At 47.6% G+C, this 18,521-nt stretch overlaps 1 protein-coding gene across 1 annotated transcript in view; it reads left to right on the top strand.

Annotated features, from left to right (window-relative positions):
• The window catches only part of LOC120061899 (testican-1-like), a 97,187-nt gene extending 79,125 nt beyond the window's left edge, over nucleotides 1-18,062 (top strand). The window contains exons 2-6 of the mRNA XM_039011676.1: nucleotides 8,921-9,040; nucleotides 11,285-11,506; nucleotides 11,784-11,840; nucleotides 13,243-13,380; nucleotides 17,829-18,062. Coding sequence (XP_038867604.1) covers nucleotides 8,921-9,040; nucleotides 11,285-11,506; nucleotides 11,784-11,840; nucleotides 13,243-13,380; nucleotides 17,829-18,025 — 734 coding nt within the window. The 3' untranslated portion in view covers nucleotides 18,026-18,062. The remainder of the gene's footprint in view (nucleotides 1-8,920; nucleotides 9,041-11,284; nucleotides 11,507-11,783; nucleotides 11,841-13,242; nucleotides 13,381-17,828) is intronic.
• The last annotated feature ends 459 nt before the right edge of the window (nucleotides 18,063-18,521 follow it).

Here is an 18,521-nt window from a genome sequence, read left to right as displayed (position 1 = left end):
GAAGCTAGAGAGACAGAGGTGAGGGGGAGCTAGAGAGACAGAGGTGAGGGGAGCTAGAGAGAGAGATGAAGGGAGCTAGAGGGACAGAGGTGAGGGGGAGCTAGAGAGAGAGATGAAGGGGAGCAAGAGAGACAGAGGTGAGGGGGAGCTAGAGAGACAGAGGTGAGGGGGGAGCTAGAGAGAGAGATGAAGGGGAGCAAGAGAGAACGAGGGGAGGGGGAGCTAGAGAGAGAGATGAAGGGGAGCTAGGAGACAGAGGTGAGGGGGAGCTAGAGAGAGAGATGAAGGGGAGCTAGAGAGAGAGAGGTGAGGGGGAGCTAGAGAGAGAGATGAAGGGGAGCTAGAGAGAGAGAGGAAGGGGAGCTAGAGGAGAGATGCAGGGGAGCAAGAGAGACAGAGGTGAGGGGGAGCTAGAGAGACAGAGGTGAGGGGAGCGTAGAGAGACAGAGTGAGGGGGAGCTAGAGAGAGATGAAGGGGAGCAAGAGAGGACAGAGGTGAGGGGGAGCTAGAGAGAGAGATGAAGGGGAGCTAGAGAGAGAGATGAAGGGGAGCAAGAGAACAGAGTGAGGGGGAGCTAGAGAGAGAGATGAAGGGGAGCTAGAGAGAGAGATGGAAGGGGGAGCAAGAGAGACAGAGGTGAGGGGAGCAGTAGAGACGAGGTGAGGGGGAGTAGTAAGAGAGACAGAGTGAGGGGGAGCTAGAGAGAGAGATGAAGGGGAGCTAGAGAGCAGAGGTGAGGGGGAGCTAGATGGAGAGAGAGCAGGGGAGCAAGAGAGACAGAGGTGAGGGGGAGGGAGTAGAGAGACAGAGTGGAGGGGAGATGAGAGAGAGATGAAGGGAGCTAGAGAGAGACAGAGGTGAGGGGGAGCTTAGAGAGAGAGATGAAGGGGAGCTAGAGAGACAGAGGTGAGGGGGGAGCTAGAGAGAGAGATGCAGGGGAGCTAGAGAGACAGAGGTGAGGGGGAACTAGAGAGAGAGATGAAGGGGAGCAAGAGAGACAGAGGTAGAGGGGTGAGCTAGAGAACAGAGGTGAGGGGAGCTAGAGAGAGAGATGCAGGGCAAGAGAGACAGAGGTAGAGGGGAGCTAGAGAGACAGAGGTGAGGGGAGCTAGAGAGAGAGATGAAGGGGAGCAAGAGAGACAGAGGTGAGGGGGAGCTAGAGAGAGAGATGAAGGGGAGCTAGAGAAGACAGAGGTGAGGGGGAGCTAGAGAGAGAGATGAAGGGGGAGCAGAAGAGAGATACAGAGGTGAGGGGGAGCTAGAGAGAGAGATGCAGGGGAGCAAGAGAGACAGAGGTGAGGGGGAGCTAGAGAGACAGAGGTGAGGGGGGAGATAGAGAGACAGAGGTGAGGGGAACTAGAGAGAGAGATGAAGGGGCAAGAGAGGACAGAGGTGAGGGGGAGCTAGAGATACAGAGGTGAGGGGGAGCTAGAGAGAGAGATGAAGGGGAGCTAGAGAGACAGAGGTGAAGCGGGAGCTAGAGAGAGAGATGAGAGGGGAGCAAGAGAGACAGAGGTGAGGGGGAGCTAGAGAGACAAAGGTGAGGGGGAGCTAGAGAGACAGAGGTGAGGGGAGCTAGAGAGACAGAGGTGAGGGGAGCTAGAGAGAGAGATGGGGGGGAAAGGGGAGCTAGAGGGACAGAGGTGAGGGGGAGCTAGAGAGAGAGATGAAGGGGAGCAAGAGAGACAGAGGTGAGGGGGAGCTAGAGAGACAGAGGTGAGGGGGAGCTAGAGAGAGAGAGTGAGGGGAGCGAGAGAGACAGAGGTGAGGGGGAGCTAGAGAGAGAAGATGAAGGGGAGCTAGAGAGACAGAGAGTGAGGGGAGCTAGGAGAGAGATGAAGGGGAGCTAGGAGAGAGAGAGGTGAGGGGGAGCTAGAGAGAGAGATGAAGGGGAGCTAGAGAGAGAGATGAGGGGAGCTAGAGAGAGAGATCAGAGGGAGCAAGAGAGACAGGGTGAGGGGGAGCTAGAGAGACAGAGTGAGGGGGAGCTAGAGAGGGGAAGAGGATGAGGGGAGCTAGAGAGAGATGAAGGGGAGCAAGAGAGACAGAGGTGAGGGGGAGCTAGAGAGAGAGATGGAAGGGGAGCTAGGAGAGAGATGAAGGGGAGCAAGAGATCAGAGTGAGGGGAGCTAGAGAGAGAGATGAAGGGGAGCTAGAGAGAGAGATGAAGGGGGAGCTAGAGAGGGCAGAGGTGAGGGGAGCTAGAGAGACAGAGGTGAGGGGGAGCTAGAGAGAGAGATGAAGGGGGAGCTAGAGGACAGAGGTGAGGGGGAGCTAGAGAGAGAGAATGAAGGGGAGCTAGAGAGACAGAGGTGAGGGGGAGCTAGAGAGAGAGATGCAGGGGAGCTAGAGAGACAGAGGTGAGGGGGAACTAGAAGAGAGAGATGAAGGGGAGCAAGAGAGACAGAGGTGAGGGGAGCTAGAGAGGGACAGAGGTGAGGGGGAGCTAGAGAGAGAGGATGAGGGGAGAAGTAGAGAAAGAGGTGAGGGGGGAGCTAGAGAGACAGAGGTGAGGGGGAGCTAGAGAGAGAGATGAAGGGGAGCAGAGAGACAGAGGTGAGGGGGAGATAGAGGGAGAGATGAAGGGGAGCTAGAGAGACAGAGGTGAGGGGGAGCTAGAGAGAGAGATGAAGGGGAGCAAGAGAGACAGAGGGAGGGGAGCTAAGGGGAGTAGAGAGAGAGATGAGGGGAGCAGAGGAGGAAGTAGGAGGAGAGAGAGAAGTGAGAGAGAGGAGTAGGGGAGAAGAAGAGAAGACAGAGGTGAGGGGAGCTAGAGACGAGAGACAGAGGTGAGGGGGAGCTAGAGAGACAGAGGTGAGGGGGAGAATATGAGAGAGAGATGAAGGGGAGCAAGAGAGACAGAGGTGAGGGGGAGCTAGAGAGACAGAGGTGAGGGGGAGCTAGAGAGAGAGGATGAAGGGAGAAGAGAGACAGAGGTGAGGGGGAGCTAGAGAGAGAGATGAGGGGAGCAGAGAGACAGAGGTGAGGGGGAGATGAGAGACAAAGTGAGGGGAGCTAGAGAGACAGAGGTGAGGGGGAGCTAGAGAGACAGAGGTGAGGGGAGCTGAGGATAGAGAGAGAGATGAAGGTGGAGCTGAGGGGACAGAGGTGAGGGGGAGCTAGGAAGAGAGAGATGAAGGGGAGCAAGAGAGACAGAGGTGAGGGGGAGCAGATATGAGAGACAGAGGTGAGGGGGAGCTAGAGAGAGAGATGAAGGGGAGCAAGAGAGACAGAGGTGAGGGGAGCGAGAGAGAGAGATGAAGTGGGAGCGTAGAGAGACAGAGGTGAGGGGGAGCTAGAGAGAGAGATGAAGGGGAGCTAGAGAGACAGAGGTGAGGGGGAGCTAGAGAGAGAGATGAAGGGGAGCTAGAGAGAGAGATGAGGGGAGCTAGAGAGAGAGAGAAGGGGAGCAAGAGAGACAGAGTTGAGGGGGAGCTAGAGAGGACAGAGGGAGGGGGAGCTAGAGAGGACAGAGGTGAGGAGGGAGCTAGAGAGAGAGATGAAGGGGAAGCAAGAGAGACAGAGTCCTGCAAAATGTCAGTCGCATCTCACGCCCTACACTTGTCTGTCCATTAGGTTGGCCCGTCTATAGCAAGCTGTTCCATCTGCATTGTTTGGTGGAGTCATTTAATGAGCTAAATGTAAAAATGATGGTGACTTCACAAGTCAAAAAAGGAACAGAAAGGAACTTTTTGGGGGTTTGAACCGGTTCAGAACTTTATTTTGCTGGTTGGCAGAGTGGAGCGGAAGGAAAACAATCATTTTGTTTCTAACCCCTGGTTTTCACTGATATATCCCTTAAACAACGTAAAGTACGCTTTGGTCCTTTTATTGCTCACACAATTTCTATTTGCCGCAAATTTTAAAAACAATGTAGCTGGGAATCAAAATAACATGCCTAGACTCCAATATTTCACAATAATACCTTGCGATCTGGAGGGCAGCCTTTTGCATCCCCCAATGGTCCACATGTGGATTCCGTACCCTTGCCGATATCATGGACAGGAATGGTTTGAGAACAATTCTAAGATTTGAAAGACACATTACCAGGTAACTCGTTTTATTTTAGAAATGTACAACTTAGGTCAACTATGCTGGCCTATGGAGTCTCTTGGAAACCCAACTACCGAACCGTCCAATAATGGGATTTATAAAGAAATTATCTGGGCTTCCGAAAGGACTAATCTCCATAATATATAAACAGCTTTTGGAAAGCTCATATTCTGAGCTAGCCATTAAACAAGTATGGTATACAGACCAACAACCGTTAAAACTGAAACAGAATATGGAAAAATATGACCATGGCATCCTGTAATCCGAACAATCAATTTATTAATTTCAAGTTTGTTCAAAGACTGTATTTAATGCCAAATCAACGTTTTACGATGAAATGCCCCAACTGTTCACTGTGTCCCCTAAATCAGGTAGGCCCTGTTCTTGCCCTGTTCTTGCCCTGTTCTTGCCCTGTTCTTGCCCTGTTCTTGCCCTGTTCTTCCTAGGACATGGGAGTTCCCTGTAGTTAAATGCTTCTTGGACAAAGTTACAAAAGTCATTTCAAAGAGCTTCACATCCACTATGTTACTTAACGAGGATAACACCTTGAATTCTCACCTTGTATTCTTTGTTTTCTTTATTATTTTGGTTAGGTCAGGGTGTGACGAGGGTGGTATGTGTGTTTTTGTCTTGTCTAGGGTTTTTTGTATGTCTAGGTGTGTGTGTCTAGTCTAGACATATGTAGGTCTATGGTGGCCTAGATTGGTTCCCAATCAGAGGCAGCTGTTTATCGTTGTCTCTGATTGGGGATCCTATTTAGGTTGCCATTTTCCAGTTTGGTTTGTGGGTTATTGTCTATGTGATGTTGCATGTTTGCACTCAGTGTTATAGCGGTCACGGTAGTTTTGTATTGTTTGTTAAGTGTTCTTCATTATCAAAAGGAAGAATGTATTCTAATCACGCTGCGCCTTGGTCTCCTCACTACGACGTTCGTGACACACACCTACTCATTTAAGGGTTTTTCTTTACTTGAACTATTTTCTACAATGTAGAATAATAGTGAAGGCATCAAAACTATGAAATAACACATATGGAATCATGTAGTAACCAAAAAAGTGTTAAACAAATCAAAATAGATTTTACTTTAAAGAATCTCAAATGATTCTTTAAAGTAGCCACCCTTTGCCTTGACAGCTTTGCACACTCTTGGCATTCTCTCAACCAGCTTCATGAGGTAGTCACCTTGAATGCATTTCAATTAACAGGTGTGCCTTGTTAAGAGTTAAATAGTGTGTTTTGACAAGGTAGGAGTGGTATACAGAATATAGCCCTATTTGGTAATAGACCAAGTCCATATTATGGCAAGAACAGCTCAAATAAGTAAAGAAAAAATGGCAGTCCATCATTACTTTAAGACATGAAGGTCAGTCAATCGGGACTTCTTTTAAACGTTTCTTCAAGGGCAGTCGCAAAAACCATCAAGCGCAATGGTGAAACTGGCTCTCATGAGAACTGCCACAGGAAAGGAAGACCCAGAGTTACCTCTACTGCAGAGGATAAGTTAATTAGAGTTAATTAGAGTTAACTGCAACTCAGATTGCTGCCCAAATAAATGCTTCACAGAGTTCAAGTAACTGACACATCTCAACATCAACTGTGTGAATCAGGCCTTCATGGTCAAATTGCTACAAAGAAACCACTACTAAAGGACACCAATAATATGAAGAGACTTGCTTGGGCCAAGAAACATGAGCAATGGACATTAGACCAGTGTAAATCTGTCCTTTGGTCTGATGAGTCCAAATTTGAGATTTTTGGTTCCACCGTGAAGCATGGAGGAGGAGGTGTGGGGGTGCTTTACTGGTGACACTGTTAGTGATTTATTTAGAATTCAAGGAACACTTAAACAGCATGGCTACCACAGCATTCTGCAGTGATACGCCATCCAATCTGGTTTGCTCTTAGTGGGACTATTATTTGTTTTTCAACATGACAATGACCCAAAACACACCTCCAGGCTGTGTGAGGGCTATTTGACCAAGAAGGAGAGTGATGGTGCTGCATCAGATGACCTGGCCTCCACAATCACCCGACCTCAACCCAATTGATATGGTTTGGGATGAGTTGTACCACAGATTGAAGGAAAAACAGCCAACAAGTGCTCAGCATATGTGGGAACTCCTTCAAGACTGTTGGAAAAGCATTCCAGGTGAACCTGGTTGAGAGAATGCCATGGTAAAAGGTGTCTACTTTAAAGAATCTAAAATGTAAAATATATTTTGATTTGTTTAACACTTTTTTGGTTACCACATGATTCCATTTGTATTATTTCATAGTTTTGATGTCTTCACTATTATTCTACAATGTAGAAAATAGTACAAATAAAGAAAAACCCTTGAATAAGTAGGTGTGTCCAAAATGTTGACTGGTACTGCAGATATATATTTTTCTTCTGAGTGGGTGCAACAGAAATAGATATATGGAAAATAGTAAATGGAAATGTGATAAAAACGAAATGTATGAAATTATATGAATTTGAAGATGTGACATGTAACCCACAAGAAAGTCTCTCAGTGTCACTCTGCCAAGCTCAACTCACAGGAAGTGAAGGTAGGCTGTGTGTGTAAGTGTGTGCGTGTGTGCATGAAAGAGTGTGTGCATAATCAGAAGTTGCAGCAGTTTTTGTCCCAGTTTAAATAGGATTTACAGCAGAGGGGGTTGATTACCATACAACGCCAGTGACTGATGGGAAAACACTTCCTCTAGTGACCCAGATTCTCTAGGTTGGGAAAGTGTGTGTCTGTGTGTGTGTGTCTCTCTGATCCTGTGTAGAAGGTTTGTGTCTTACATTTGTATCATTAAGCATCCAGCTGAATGGATTCCTACAGTATTGCTGCAGTATGTAGCAGTATGTAATGCTAGCTATTTGGTCAGTGTGCTGTTGGAATGTTAATGTTCTTTAGCCTTCTGGAATATAAATGCCTTCTCAATCTGACTGTCTGGCATGCCAAGAATGATGGCTTTTGATTGGCTCGCTCGGTATGAGGCGTTTCAGGTTCGTTATTAAACTGTCAATTAGTTCTCATCCTCCTAGAGACCGTGTCAATCATGCAGAGACCCACACACATCCTGACAGAAAGTGAGTCAGTTGTTGTTAATTGGCCGAAAATATCTCGTTAGTGGTCGAGGCTGTGGATGAGAGAGTGGTTTTCCACAGCGGTCAGTTAGACTTCTCTGTATCGAACACGTCAGAGAGGATGGGAGAGGAAACAAGGATTTGAAATCACAGATCTGAGCCAGCATCAACCGTTAGTTAGCAGCACCATTCACTTATAATAAAGGCTTAGTATAGCCACTGTTTCCTGGCACAGTGGATTTTTGGCCATTTAAATAGAGCAGGGGAAACTGCTGTGTGACTAATGTAGCATCTTATATCCTTCTTTACCCCCTATCTATTTATGGGTAAATAAAGATAGACTCCCGGGTGGCCTGTCGCACCAGCACATTGTTTGGTGTTAACCTTCAAGCCAAGATGAGATCTGGGATTTGCCTGCAGTATAGTGTGTGTGTGTGCATTTATTTGTATGAGTGTGTACGCGCCTGTGTGTTTCTGTGTCCAAGCTTGCGTGTGCATCTGAGAGTGTGTGTGTCCCTGGTGACAGTGCTGGGTCTGATGTTATTGTCTCACCTGTCATATACTGGCTCAGGTGGAGCTCTGGCAGAATTAATGTCTCTCTCTCTCTCTCTCTCTCTCTCTCTCTCTCTCTCTCTCTCTCTCTCTCTCTCTCTCTCTCTCTCTCTCTCTCTCTATATATATATATATATATATATATATTTAGCAGACGTTATTGTGGGTGTAGCGATAAAGCTTGTGTTCCTAGCTCTAACAGTGCAGTAGTATCTTCTAGTGATCAATGAGAGATTGTAACACGCACACACACACACACACACACACAGACAGAGCATGCAGTAAGATGGTGTGCCTGCTTGTGTTCCTATAGCAACAGGGAGGACAATAGAACTCAGCTGCTCCTGTGTGGTGTGTTGTTCTTCTATGGTCAAGTACAAGAAAAGATTGGTTTCATCAACATTGTGCTGACGTCATTTCACCCAACCTTATCATGTTGCATCAATGTGGCTATAAAATATAATACATTCATTTTTATTGAAATGACAGTGTGAGATTGACATTTCCCTGCCTTCCTGCCAGGGTGGAGCTATATACATATATACATAGACATATATACATCTTGAACAGAAAACATCAAACATGTCGTTATATACATGCATATACACAATCGGTGAAACTCTTAAAATGAATGATCAAGGAAAACATGTGTGCAAATAGTCTTAGTTCTTATATTTCATGAATCACTTACATTTTGTTCATTATGACGAAAATACTAAATTTCTCAGAATGCATTAGTTTAACCCTGACGTTGACCCTGAGAACTTCAAAAGAAACCAAACAAATGACATGGTTGGTGGAAATATAATTGGCCATTCTAAGCACTAAGGTTAAAAGAGAATATGAACATTGTTTCCAGAGGAAATTGATATTCTTTGGTATCTGGAAGTGTGACAGATTCAATGTCAGATTCAATGAAACTCTCATGTTCTATGGCTGAGTGGAATTTATTTGAGTTGCACTGAATTAAATTCTACTTCCTGTCACTCAAACGCAAATAAATATTATACATCCTGTGGGGTGTGGCCAATTCAATTCGAATTTCTTCTCATGAGTTGAATGGGAGTCAATTCCAAAATTGTGAATTGAGCCCAACCCTTCTTCCTGATAACGCTGGTGTGTGTGTGTGTGTGTGTGTGTGTGTGTGTGTGTGTGTGTGTGTGTGTGTGTGTGTGTGTGTGTGTGTGTGTGTGTGTGTGTGTGTGTGTGTGTGTGTGTGTGTGTGTGTTTGTGTCTAGTCTGCAGTGATGAGGACCTGCATAGCCTAGCATCCAGACTGAAGGACTGGTTCGGAGTTCTCCACCTCGACGCCAACCGAGACCTCAAATCCTCCGCCAACTCTGATTCAGCGGCAGGACGTGAGTCACACCATTATCTCTCTGTGTGTGTGTGTGTGTATTTTTTTCCCCGTTTTTAATTGCACTGCCATTTGAAAGTCCATTGCTCTTTTCAGTTCTAATGAGGACTGTAGATGATGAGGACAGTGCTCCTATGTGCTCTACTAAATGTCAACATGTCTCACACTTCAAAAGTACAAACTCTCTCCATGCACATTACTCAGATTTTGGACTGAAAAGCCTGAAGACAAGAGTCACTGACTCAAGCAAAGACACGAGGCCCTGACTGAAGCCAAGACACGAGGCCCTCACTGAAGCCAAGACACAAGGGGCCTCCCGAGTGGCGCAGTAGTCTAAGGCACTGCATCGCAGTGCTAGCTGTGCCAATAGAGATCCTGGTTCGAATCCAGGCTCTGTCGCAGCCGGCAGCGACCGGGAGACCCATGGGGCGGCGCACAACTGGCCCAGCGTCATCTGGGTTAGGGGAGGGTTTGGCCGGCAGGGATGTTCTTGTCCCATCGCCCACTAGCAACTCCTGTGGCAGGCCAGGTGCAATGCACGCTGACACAGTCGCCAAGTGTACGGTGTTTCCTCCAACACATTGGTGCGGTTGGCTTCCGGGTGAAGCGGGCATTGTGTCAAGAAGCAGTTGGGTTGTGTTTTGGAGGACACATGGCTCTCGACCTTCGCCTCTCCCAAGTCTGTACGGGAGTTGCAGCGATGAGACAAGACTGTAAACTCCAATTGGATACCACGTAATTGGGGAGAAAAAGTTTTTTTTTAATGTAAAAAAATAAGACACAAGGCCCTGACTGAAGCCAATACAAGAGGCCCTGACTGAAGACAAGACAAGAGGCCCTGACTGAAGACAAGACAAGAGGCCCTGACTGAAGCCAATACAAGAGGCCCTGACTGAAGACAAGACAAGAGGCCCTGACTGAAGCCAATACAAGAGGCCCTGACTGAAGACAAGACAAGAGGCCCTGACTGAAGCCAATACAAGAGGCCCTGACTGAAGACAAGACAAGAGGCCCTGACTGAAGCCAAGACAAGAGGCCCTGACTAAAGCCAAGACAAGAGGCCCTGACTGAAGCCAATACAAGAGGCCCTGACTGAAGACAAGACAAGAGGCCCTGACTGAAGCCAAGACAAGAGGCCCTGACTGAAGCCAATACAAGAGGCCCTGACTGAAGCCAATACAAGAGGCCCTGACTGAAGACAAGACAAGAGGCCCTGACTGAAGACAAGACAAGAGGCCCTGACTGAAGCCAATACAAGAGGCCCTGACTGAAGACAAGACAAGAGGCCCTGACTGAAGCCAAGACAAGAGGCCCTGACTGAAGCCAATACAAGAGGCCCTGACTGAAGACAATACAAGAGGCCCTGACTGAAGCCAATACAAGAGGCCCTGACTGAAGCCAAGACAAGAGGCCCTGACTGAAGCCAAGACAAGAGGCCCTGACTGAAGCCAAGACAAGAGGCCCTGACTGAAGCCAAGACAAGAGGCCCTGACTGAAGCCAAGACAAGAGGCCCTGACTGAAGCCAAGACAAGAGGCCCTGACTGAAGCCAAGACAAGAGGCCCTGACTGAAGCCAAGACAAGAGGCCCTGACTGAAGCCAAGACAAGAGGCCCTGACTGAAGCCAAGACAAGAGGCCCTGACTGAAGCAAAACAAGAGGCCCTGACTGAAGCCAAGACAAGAGGCCCTGACTGAAGCAAAACAAGAGGCCCTGACTGAAGCCAAGACAAGAGGCCCTGACTGAAGCCAAGACAAGAGGCCCTGACTGAAGCCAAGACAAGAGGCCCTGACTGAAGCAAAACAAGAGGCCCTGACTGAAGCCAAGACAAGAGGCCCTGACTGAAGCCAAGACAAGAGGCCCTGTAATGACCCCCTCAAATACAACCAAAACGTTTCTAAACGCAGAGGCCCAACATTGCGATACTTCTGGGAACGCTTCGCAAAGCATTCTCAACAGACCAGACAGGTGTTTGGGAAGTCAATGGGAGAAGTAAACAATAATTATTTAGTTGTTAATTTTCTCCAAATCTAAAGGCACAACGTAGATTGGAGCCAATGTCTGAAGTAGCTGAATATGTTATTACTCCAATTCTATTGGTTTCTAGGAATCTTCATACTTTACTGTCTTTGCTTAAACAGACAGACAGACACACACACACACACAAACACAAATGTCCTCAAACTACCCTCCCTCCCCCCACCCCACCCGACATACACACTAACCTCCCCCTCTCCCCTACCACAGGTTTTGACACCAGTATCTTGCCCATCTGTAAGGACTCTCTGGGTTGGATGTTCAACAAGCTGGACATGAACTATGACCTCCTGCTGGACCAATCAGAGCTCAGCGCCATCTACCTGGACAAGTATGAGCTGTGTATGAAGCCCCTGTTCAACTCCTGCGACTCTTTCAAGGATGGGAAACTGTCCAACAACGAGTGGTGCTACTGCTTCCAGAAACCTGATGGTGAGAGAGATGGAGGATTGAAGAGAGAGATGGAGGGGTGAAGGGAGAGATGGAGGATTGAAGAGAGAGATGGAGGGGTGAAGGGAGAGATGGAGGGGTGAAGGGAGGGCAGGCAATGACAAAAGGGAAGGCACTAAAAGGGAAGGCAGTAAAAAATAAGGGATAGAGTGCATGGAGGGAGAAGGGATGGGAGAAGTAGAACAGCAAAAAAATAAAGAGAGGTGTGTGTGTGTGATGGAGAAGGTTCATTTGAACTGTTCTGTATGTCTTTCTCCAGGTCTGCCCTGCCAGAATGAGATGAACAGGAGTCAGGGTCGGAGGAACACTGTCATAGGTCAGTCTGCTGGAGTAACAGCTGTCAATCACTCCTCTGCCAAATGACAGTTTATTTTGTATATATATATATATATATATATATATATTTTTTTTTTTACACTGCATAAGGAAATTAAGCTACATATTTAGCCGTAATACATCACTCAGCTGACAACAACACAAAATATCAATAGCACACACACCCTGACATTTTATCTAAAAGTCCCCCGCCCCTAAAGCCCCTTCAAACCCTCAGCCAAACGGCCATCAATAATCGTGCGTAATAGTGTTATAACTCACAACAAAAGACACTTTGAGAAATGGTCTTTCACTGGGTCACAAAAAAATGAAAAATGATGTTAACGTGTGTGTGTGTGTGTGTGTGTGTGTGTGTGTGTGTGTGTGTGTGTGTGTGTGTGTGTGTGTGTGTGTGTGTGTGTGTGTGTGTGTGTGTGTGCTGTTATTGAAAGTGCCTGGTCCCCTTTAAGCAGGATGTATGACTGTTGTCAGAGCCTAGGTTCTAGTAATTGATTGTTTGCCTCAGCCTCTGCATACACAAAACCTACAGAGACATGACCATGAGCACATTGGAGATGGAGTGAGTTTTTAGTAAATCTGGTTTTATTACAGGATTGTTTAGAATTGTGTTTTTCTTCTTTATTTCACTCATCTACATCTCTCTGTCTCTCTCTCTGCCTGTCTGTCTGTCTCTGTCTCTCTCTCTCTCTCTCTCTCTCTCTCTCTCTCTCTCTCTGTCTCTCTGTCTCTCTGTCTCTCTCTCTCTCTCTCTCTCTCTCTCTCTCTCTCTCTCTCTGTCTCTGTCTACATCTCTCTGTCTCTCTCTCTGCCTGTCTGTCTGTCTCTGTCTCTGTCTCTGTCTCTGTCTCTGTCTCTGTCTCTCTCTCTCTCTCTCTCTCTCTCTCTCTCTCTCTCTGTCTCTCTGTCTCTCTGTCTCTCTCTCTCTCTGTCTCTCTCTCTCTCTCTGTCTCTGTCTCTCTCTCTCTCTCTCTCCCTGTCTCTGTCTCTGTCTCTCTCTCTGTCTCTCTCTCTCTCTCTCTCTCCCTCTCTCTCTCTCTCTCTCTCTCTCTCTCTCTCTGTCTCTGTCTCTCTGTCTCTGTCTCTGTCTCTGTCTCTCTCTCTCTCGCTCTGTCTCTCTGTTTCTGTCTCTGTCTCTCTGTTTCTGTCTCTGTCTCTCTTTCTCTTTCGCTCTGTCTCTGTCTCTGTCTCTGTCTCTGTCTCTCTCTCTCTGTCTCTCTCTCTCTCTCTGTCTCTCTGTCTCTCTGTCTCTGTCTCTGTCTCTGTCTCTGTCTCTGTCTCTGTCTCTCTCTCTGTCTCTCTCTCTCTCTCTTTGTCTTTCTCTTTCTCTTTCTCTTTCTCTTTCTCTTTCTCTTTCTCTCTCTTCGTCCCCCCACCCTCTCTAGGGGCCTATATTCCACGCTGTTCTGAGGAGGGTTACTTTAAGCCAACCCAGTGTCATGGCAGTACTGGACAGTGTTGGTGTGTGGACAAATACGGCAACGAGATCGCCGGCTCCAGAAAACAGGGCAACCCCACCTGTGGTAAGACCAATCACAGTCAACACACACACTAAAACTGCAGATCATGCCCATCTGGCACTCCAGGCAAGCTACAGCAAGTATTTGAAAGGTTTCACATAGTATTTGAACCCGACATAAAATGACTAACCCTTTTCAACACATGAGCACAGGCACACACAGTACACCTCCAGGATTATCTTTACACGGCGCCCCACATGTCTCTATGAGTGTGCTCATTGATACAGGTGTTACTGTGTGTGTGTGTGTGTGTGTGTGTGTGTGTGTGTGTGTGTGTGTGTGTGTGTGTGTGTGTGTGTGTGTGTGTGTGTGTGTGTGTGTGTGTGTGTGTGTGTGTGTGTGTGTGTGTGTGTGTGTTTGTGTTTGTGTGTGTGATCTGAGCCTGTGTAATCTGGGGGTGCTGGAGGCCGCCATCTCACTGAGTCTTTCTTTAAAGATACCACTGAACGTGGGATGCCTCTCAATGTCTGTTCTGGTAGACACTTTTTTACAGAGCAAAAGTGTGTATGTGTGTGCGTGCGTGCGTGCGTGCGTGAAAAAAATCTCCAGCCCTTTAAGAGGAAGAGAGGTTGTTATTGTCACATTTTTGTTTTGTAGCTGTGGAATGTGATTTTTGGTACTTGTATCTCTAAATAATTGTTCAATTTCACAAGGAGACTGATCTTCAGTAACAATTGCCAGACTGAATGTTAGTGTTGTAAATCCTGTGCTGCTAATGGAAGTTGTGTATCCAACCAGACAGATCTGAGAACAGCCTGGGAAGCCTTATCTATCTATAGCTGAATGCCTCTGGCTGCCTCCTCTGATTCCCTGTTCATGTATTTGGGCTTTAACAGCGTTCCTTTGAAGCGTTTGATGCTATAAGATTGTGAGCTTGGATAAAGCCATTGGAGGAAGATGAGGTTATTTACAGTAATGCATTGTGTCGTCGTGTCTCAACCAAAAGCAGATTGTCTGTGGTAGTTAGTTTCTGTATCTAATATGTCTGTCTCGCTGTCACGTGGGGATCGCCTGATTTGAAAATGGGGTTGCGAGAGAAACTCTTTAATTGCACTTGGTTCATAGAACCGGGGTTGTGTCAGTAACCTCTGGTAGCCGCTAGATGTGACTGTAATAAACAGAAAGGTTTCTGTTTTCTTCCTACAAATGTGGCTCTATCTTTTGATTGGTTTAAGCTACATATTATGACCCCATCCCTGAAAGATTAGACTCTCAGGAACACGTATGGGTCTTCTGTTTCTCTTTACAATACCCAACAAGCCTCATTAGAACAGAGTGGACAAGACCAAGCACTAAATCACACTGGGGGGAAAAGAACATCAAGATCAAACAAAATGATTGTCTGATGATCTTCTGAACATCCCAATGCTATCACGATCGTTGTCTGGAGAAGGAGAGGAGGACCAAGGTGCAGCGTGGTAAGTAAAACAAGGACAACTCCAGTGATGGATCATCACTGGAGGCTTCGTGCTATGGATCATCACAGGAGGCTTCGTGCCATGGATCATCACTGGAGGCTTCGTGCCATGGATCATCACTGGAGGCTTCGTGCCATGGATCATCACTGGAGGCTTCGTGCCATGGATCACAACTGGAGGCTTCGTGCCATGGATCACCACTGGAGGCTTCGTGCCATGGATCACCACTGGAGGCTTCGTGCCATGGATCACCACTGGAGGCTTCGTGCCATGGATCATCACTGGAGGCTTCGTGCCATGGATTATCACTGGAGGCTTCGTGCCATGGATCATCACTGGAGGCTTCTTGTCATGGATCATCACTGGAGGCTTCGTGCCATGGATTATCACTGGAGGCTTCTTGCCATGGATTATCACTGGAGGCTTCGTGCCATGGATGATCACTGGAGGCTTCGTGCCATGGATTATCACTGGAGGCTTCGTGCCATGGATCATCACTGGAGGCTTCTTGCCATGGATCATCACTGGAGGCTTCGTGCCATGGATCATCACTGGAGGCTTCTTGCCATGGATCATCACTGGAGTCTTCGTGCCATGGATCATCACTGGAGTGGAGAGACACCCAGGAGGCCTGGCTCTGGGAGAAGGCACAGGACTCACCAGGCTGGGGAGACATGCAGGAGGGTTAGAGCTTAGCATATGCACAGATCTCACCAGGCTGGGGAGACATGCAGGAGACCTTGTCCTTGGCCGAGGCACCGGATGCACTGGACCGTGGAGGCGGACTGGCGGTCTCGACCGCAGAGCTAGCACCACTCGTCCTGGCTGGATCCCCCCTGTAGCCCGGAAAGTGCGGGGAGTTGGAACAGGCCGCACTGGGCTGTGCTGGCGAACTGGGGACACCGTGCGTAGGGCTGGTGCAGTATACCCCGGGCCGAGGAGATGCACTGGAGACCAGATGCGCTGAGACGGCATCATCCCTCCTGGCTTGATGCCCACTCTAGCCCGGCCGATTCGAGGAGCTGCGATGTAGCGCACCGGGCTATGCGTGCGCACTGGGGACACCTTGCACTTCCCCGCATAACACGGTGCCTGCCCAGTCACTCTCTCGCCACGGTAAGCACGGGGAGTTGGCTCAGGTCTCCTACCTGAGTCCGCCAATCTCCCCGTGTGCCCCCCCCCAAAAAAAATCTGGGGCTGCCTCTCGTGCCCGTTACCTCGCGCCAATTCCTCGTAGTGTCGCCGCTCCGCTTTTGCTGCCTCCAGCTCCTTTTTCGGACGGCGATACTCTCCCGGCTGTGCCCATGGTCCTTTGCCGTCCAAAATTCCCTCCCATGTCCAGGAGTCCATGTTCCCACGCTGCTTGGTCCTTTGTTGGTGGGTGGTTTGTCACGATCGTCGTCTGGAGATGGAGAGGAGGACCAAGGTGCAGCGTGGTAAGTGTTCATTATTTTAATTAAAATATGAAACACTTGACAAAACAACAAAAACAATAAACGAACAGTCCTGTAAGGTGAACACACAAAACAGAAAACAACCACCCACAAACACAGGTGGGAACAGGCTACCTAAGTATGATTCTCAATCAGAGACAATGATAGACAGCTGCCTCTGATTGAGAACCATACCAGGCCAAACACATAGAAATACAAAACAAGGACAACATAGAACACCAGACATAGAATGCCCACCCAAACTCACGCCCTGACCAACCAAAATAGAGACATAAAAAGGATCTCTACGGTCAGGGCGTGACAGATGCATTTCAGTCACTTCAAACTTCCTTCAGACTGAAATACTGTCAAAAGTACTGTCAGACTGATTTGTAATAGACTGATAGCCCCAATTTAAAAAGTTAACATTGGCTATTGATCACCTTTTTTATAGGGTCGGGTTGCAAAATAAACTATAACAAAATGGGGTCACTGGCCAAAGAGGTTTGGGAACCTCTGCTCTAACCTGTCTGTCTCTCTGTCTAACCTGTCTGTCTCTGTCACTTTATTTAACCCATCTGGCTCTCTGTCTAAATGTGTGTTTAACCTGTCTGTCTCTCTGTCTAACCTGTCTGTCTCTCTGTCTAACCTGTCTGTCTATGTCTAAATGTGTGTTTAACCTGTCTGTCTCTCTGTCTAAATGTGCATCTAACCTGTCTGTCTCTCTGTCTAACCTGTCTGTCTCTCTGTCTAAATGTGTGTTTAACCTGTCTGTCTCTCTGTCTAACCTGTCTGTCTCTCTGTCTAACCTGTCTGTCTCTCTGTCTAAATGTGTGTTTAACCTATCTGTCTCTCTGTCTAATCTGTCTGTCTCTGTCTCTTTATTTAACCCATCTGTCTCTCTGTCTAAATGTGTGTCTAATCTGTCTATCTCTGTCTCTTTATTTAACCCATCTGTCTCTCTGTCTAAATGTGTGTCTAATCTGTCTGTCTCTCTGTCTAACCTGTCTGTCTCTCTGTCTAAATGTGTGTTTAACCTGTCTGTCTCTCTGTCTAATCTGTCTGTCTCTGTCTCTTTATTTAACCCATCTGTCTCTCTGTCTAAATGTGTGTCTAGCCTGTCTGTCTCTCTGTCTAACCTGTCTGTCTCTCATTCTAACCTGTCTGTCTCTCTGTCTAAATGTGTGTTTAACCTGTCTGTCTGTCTGTCTGTCTAACCTGTCTGTCTCTGTCACTTTATTTAACACATCTGTCTCTCTGTCTAAATGTGTGTTTAACCTGTCTGTCTCTCTGTCTAACCTGTCTGTCTCTCTGTCTAACCTGTCTGTCTCTGTCTCTTTTTTAACCCATCTGTCTCTCTGTCTAAATGTGTGTCTAACCTGTCTGTCTCTCTGTCTAAATGTGTGTTTAACCTGTCTGTCTCTCTGTCTAACCTGTCTGTCTCTTTATTTAACCCATCTGTCTCTCTGTCTAAATTTGTGTCTAACCTGTCTGTCTCTCTGTCTAAATGTGTGTCTAACCTGTCTGTCTCTGTCTAACCTGTCTGTCTCTGTCTAACCTAACTGTCTCTCTCTCTCTCTCTCTCTCTCTCTCTGTGTAGAGGAGGACCAAGAGACCTCGGGGGATTTTGGCAGCGGGGGCGCCGTCATTCTCCTTGATGACCAGGAGGAGGAGCCAGCTCAGAGTGGGAGGAGCCGGCAGAAGCAGAGGCGGGGCCGGATCCATCCCAGAGGGGCCATTGAGGATGACGAGGACGAGGAAGATGACAAAGATGACGAGATTGGCTACATCTGGTAGCTCCGTCCCCACCTGTTCTCCCATCAACCAACCAGGGACCCCCGTTAACTCTGAACAAACCTGAAGCCATTCCAGCGTCTCCTTCGTACCCCTCAGCATCAACTCTGTGTTCAACTGACTATCCCCTCCTCTATGCCTCTGGTTCACCTTGAAACTTACTCTCCACTACTCAACCTTCATATAGTGTGTCCCTCCTACTCTCCTTCAGAGAATAGAGACGTATTCAATTCAAGCAAAGACTGTCTAGTCTCTTTTAATGTGTGTCCCTCTGCTACTGCATTTGTCCTCAAACCCTTCAACCATAGACTGACACATTGCTATATCCTCTCTCTCTCTTTCTTGCTCTTACTCCCTCTCTCATCTCCCCGTTCTCTCTCTTTATCTGTATCTGTGTGTCTCTGAGAGTCTCTTGTCTGACTGTGAGGTCAGAGACAAGTTTGAAGGCGAGATCCTATGGTGTTTTCTGGCCCTTCTGTCAAAGACTCCATTTTCCGCT

The sequence above is a fragment of the Salvelinus namaycush genome, chromosome 17 (assembly GCF_016432855.1).
Source record: "Salvelinus namaycush isolate Seneca chromosome 17, SaNama_1.0, whole genome shotgun sequence".
NCBI classification, from domain to species: Eukaryota; Metazoa; Chordata; class Actinopteri; order Salmoniformes; family Salmonidae; genus Salvelinus; species Salvelinus namaycush.
Note: the sequence above shows the minus strand (reverse complement) of the source record. Positions and strands in the feature narration are given on the sequence as shown.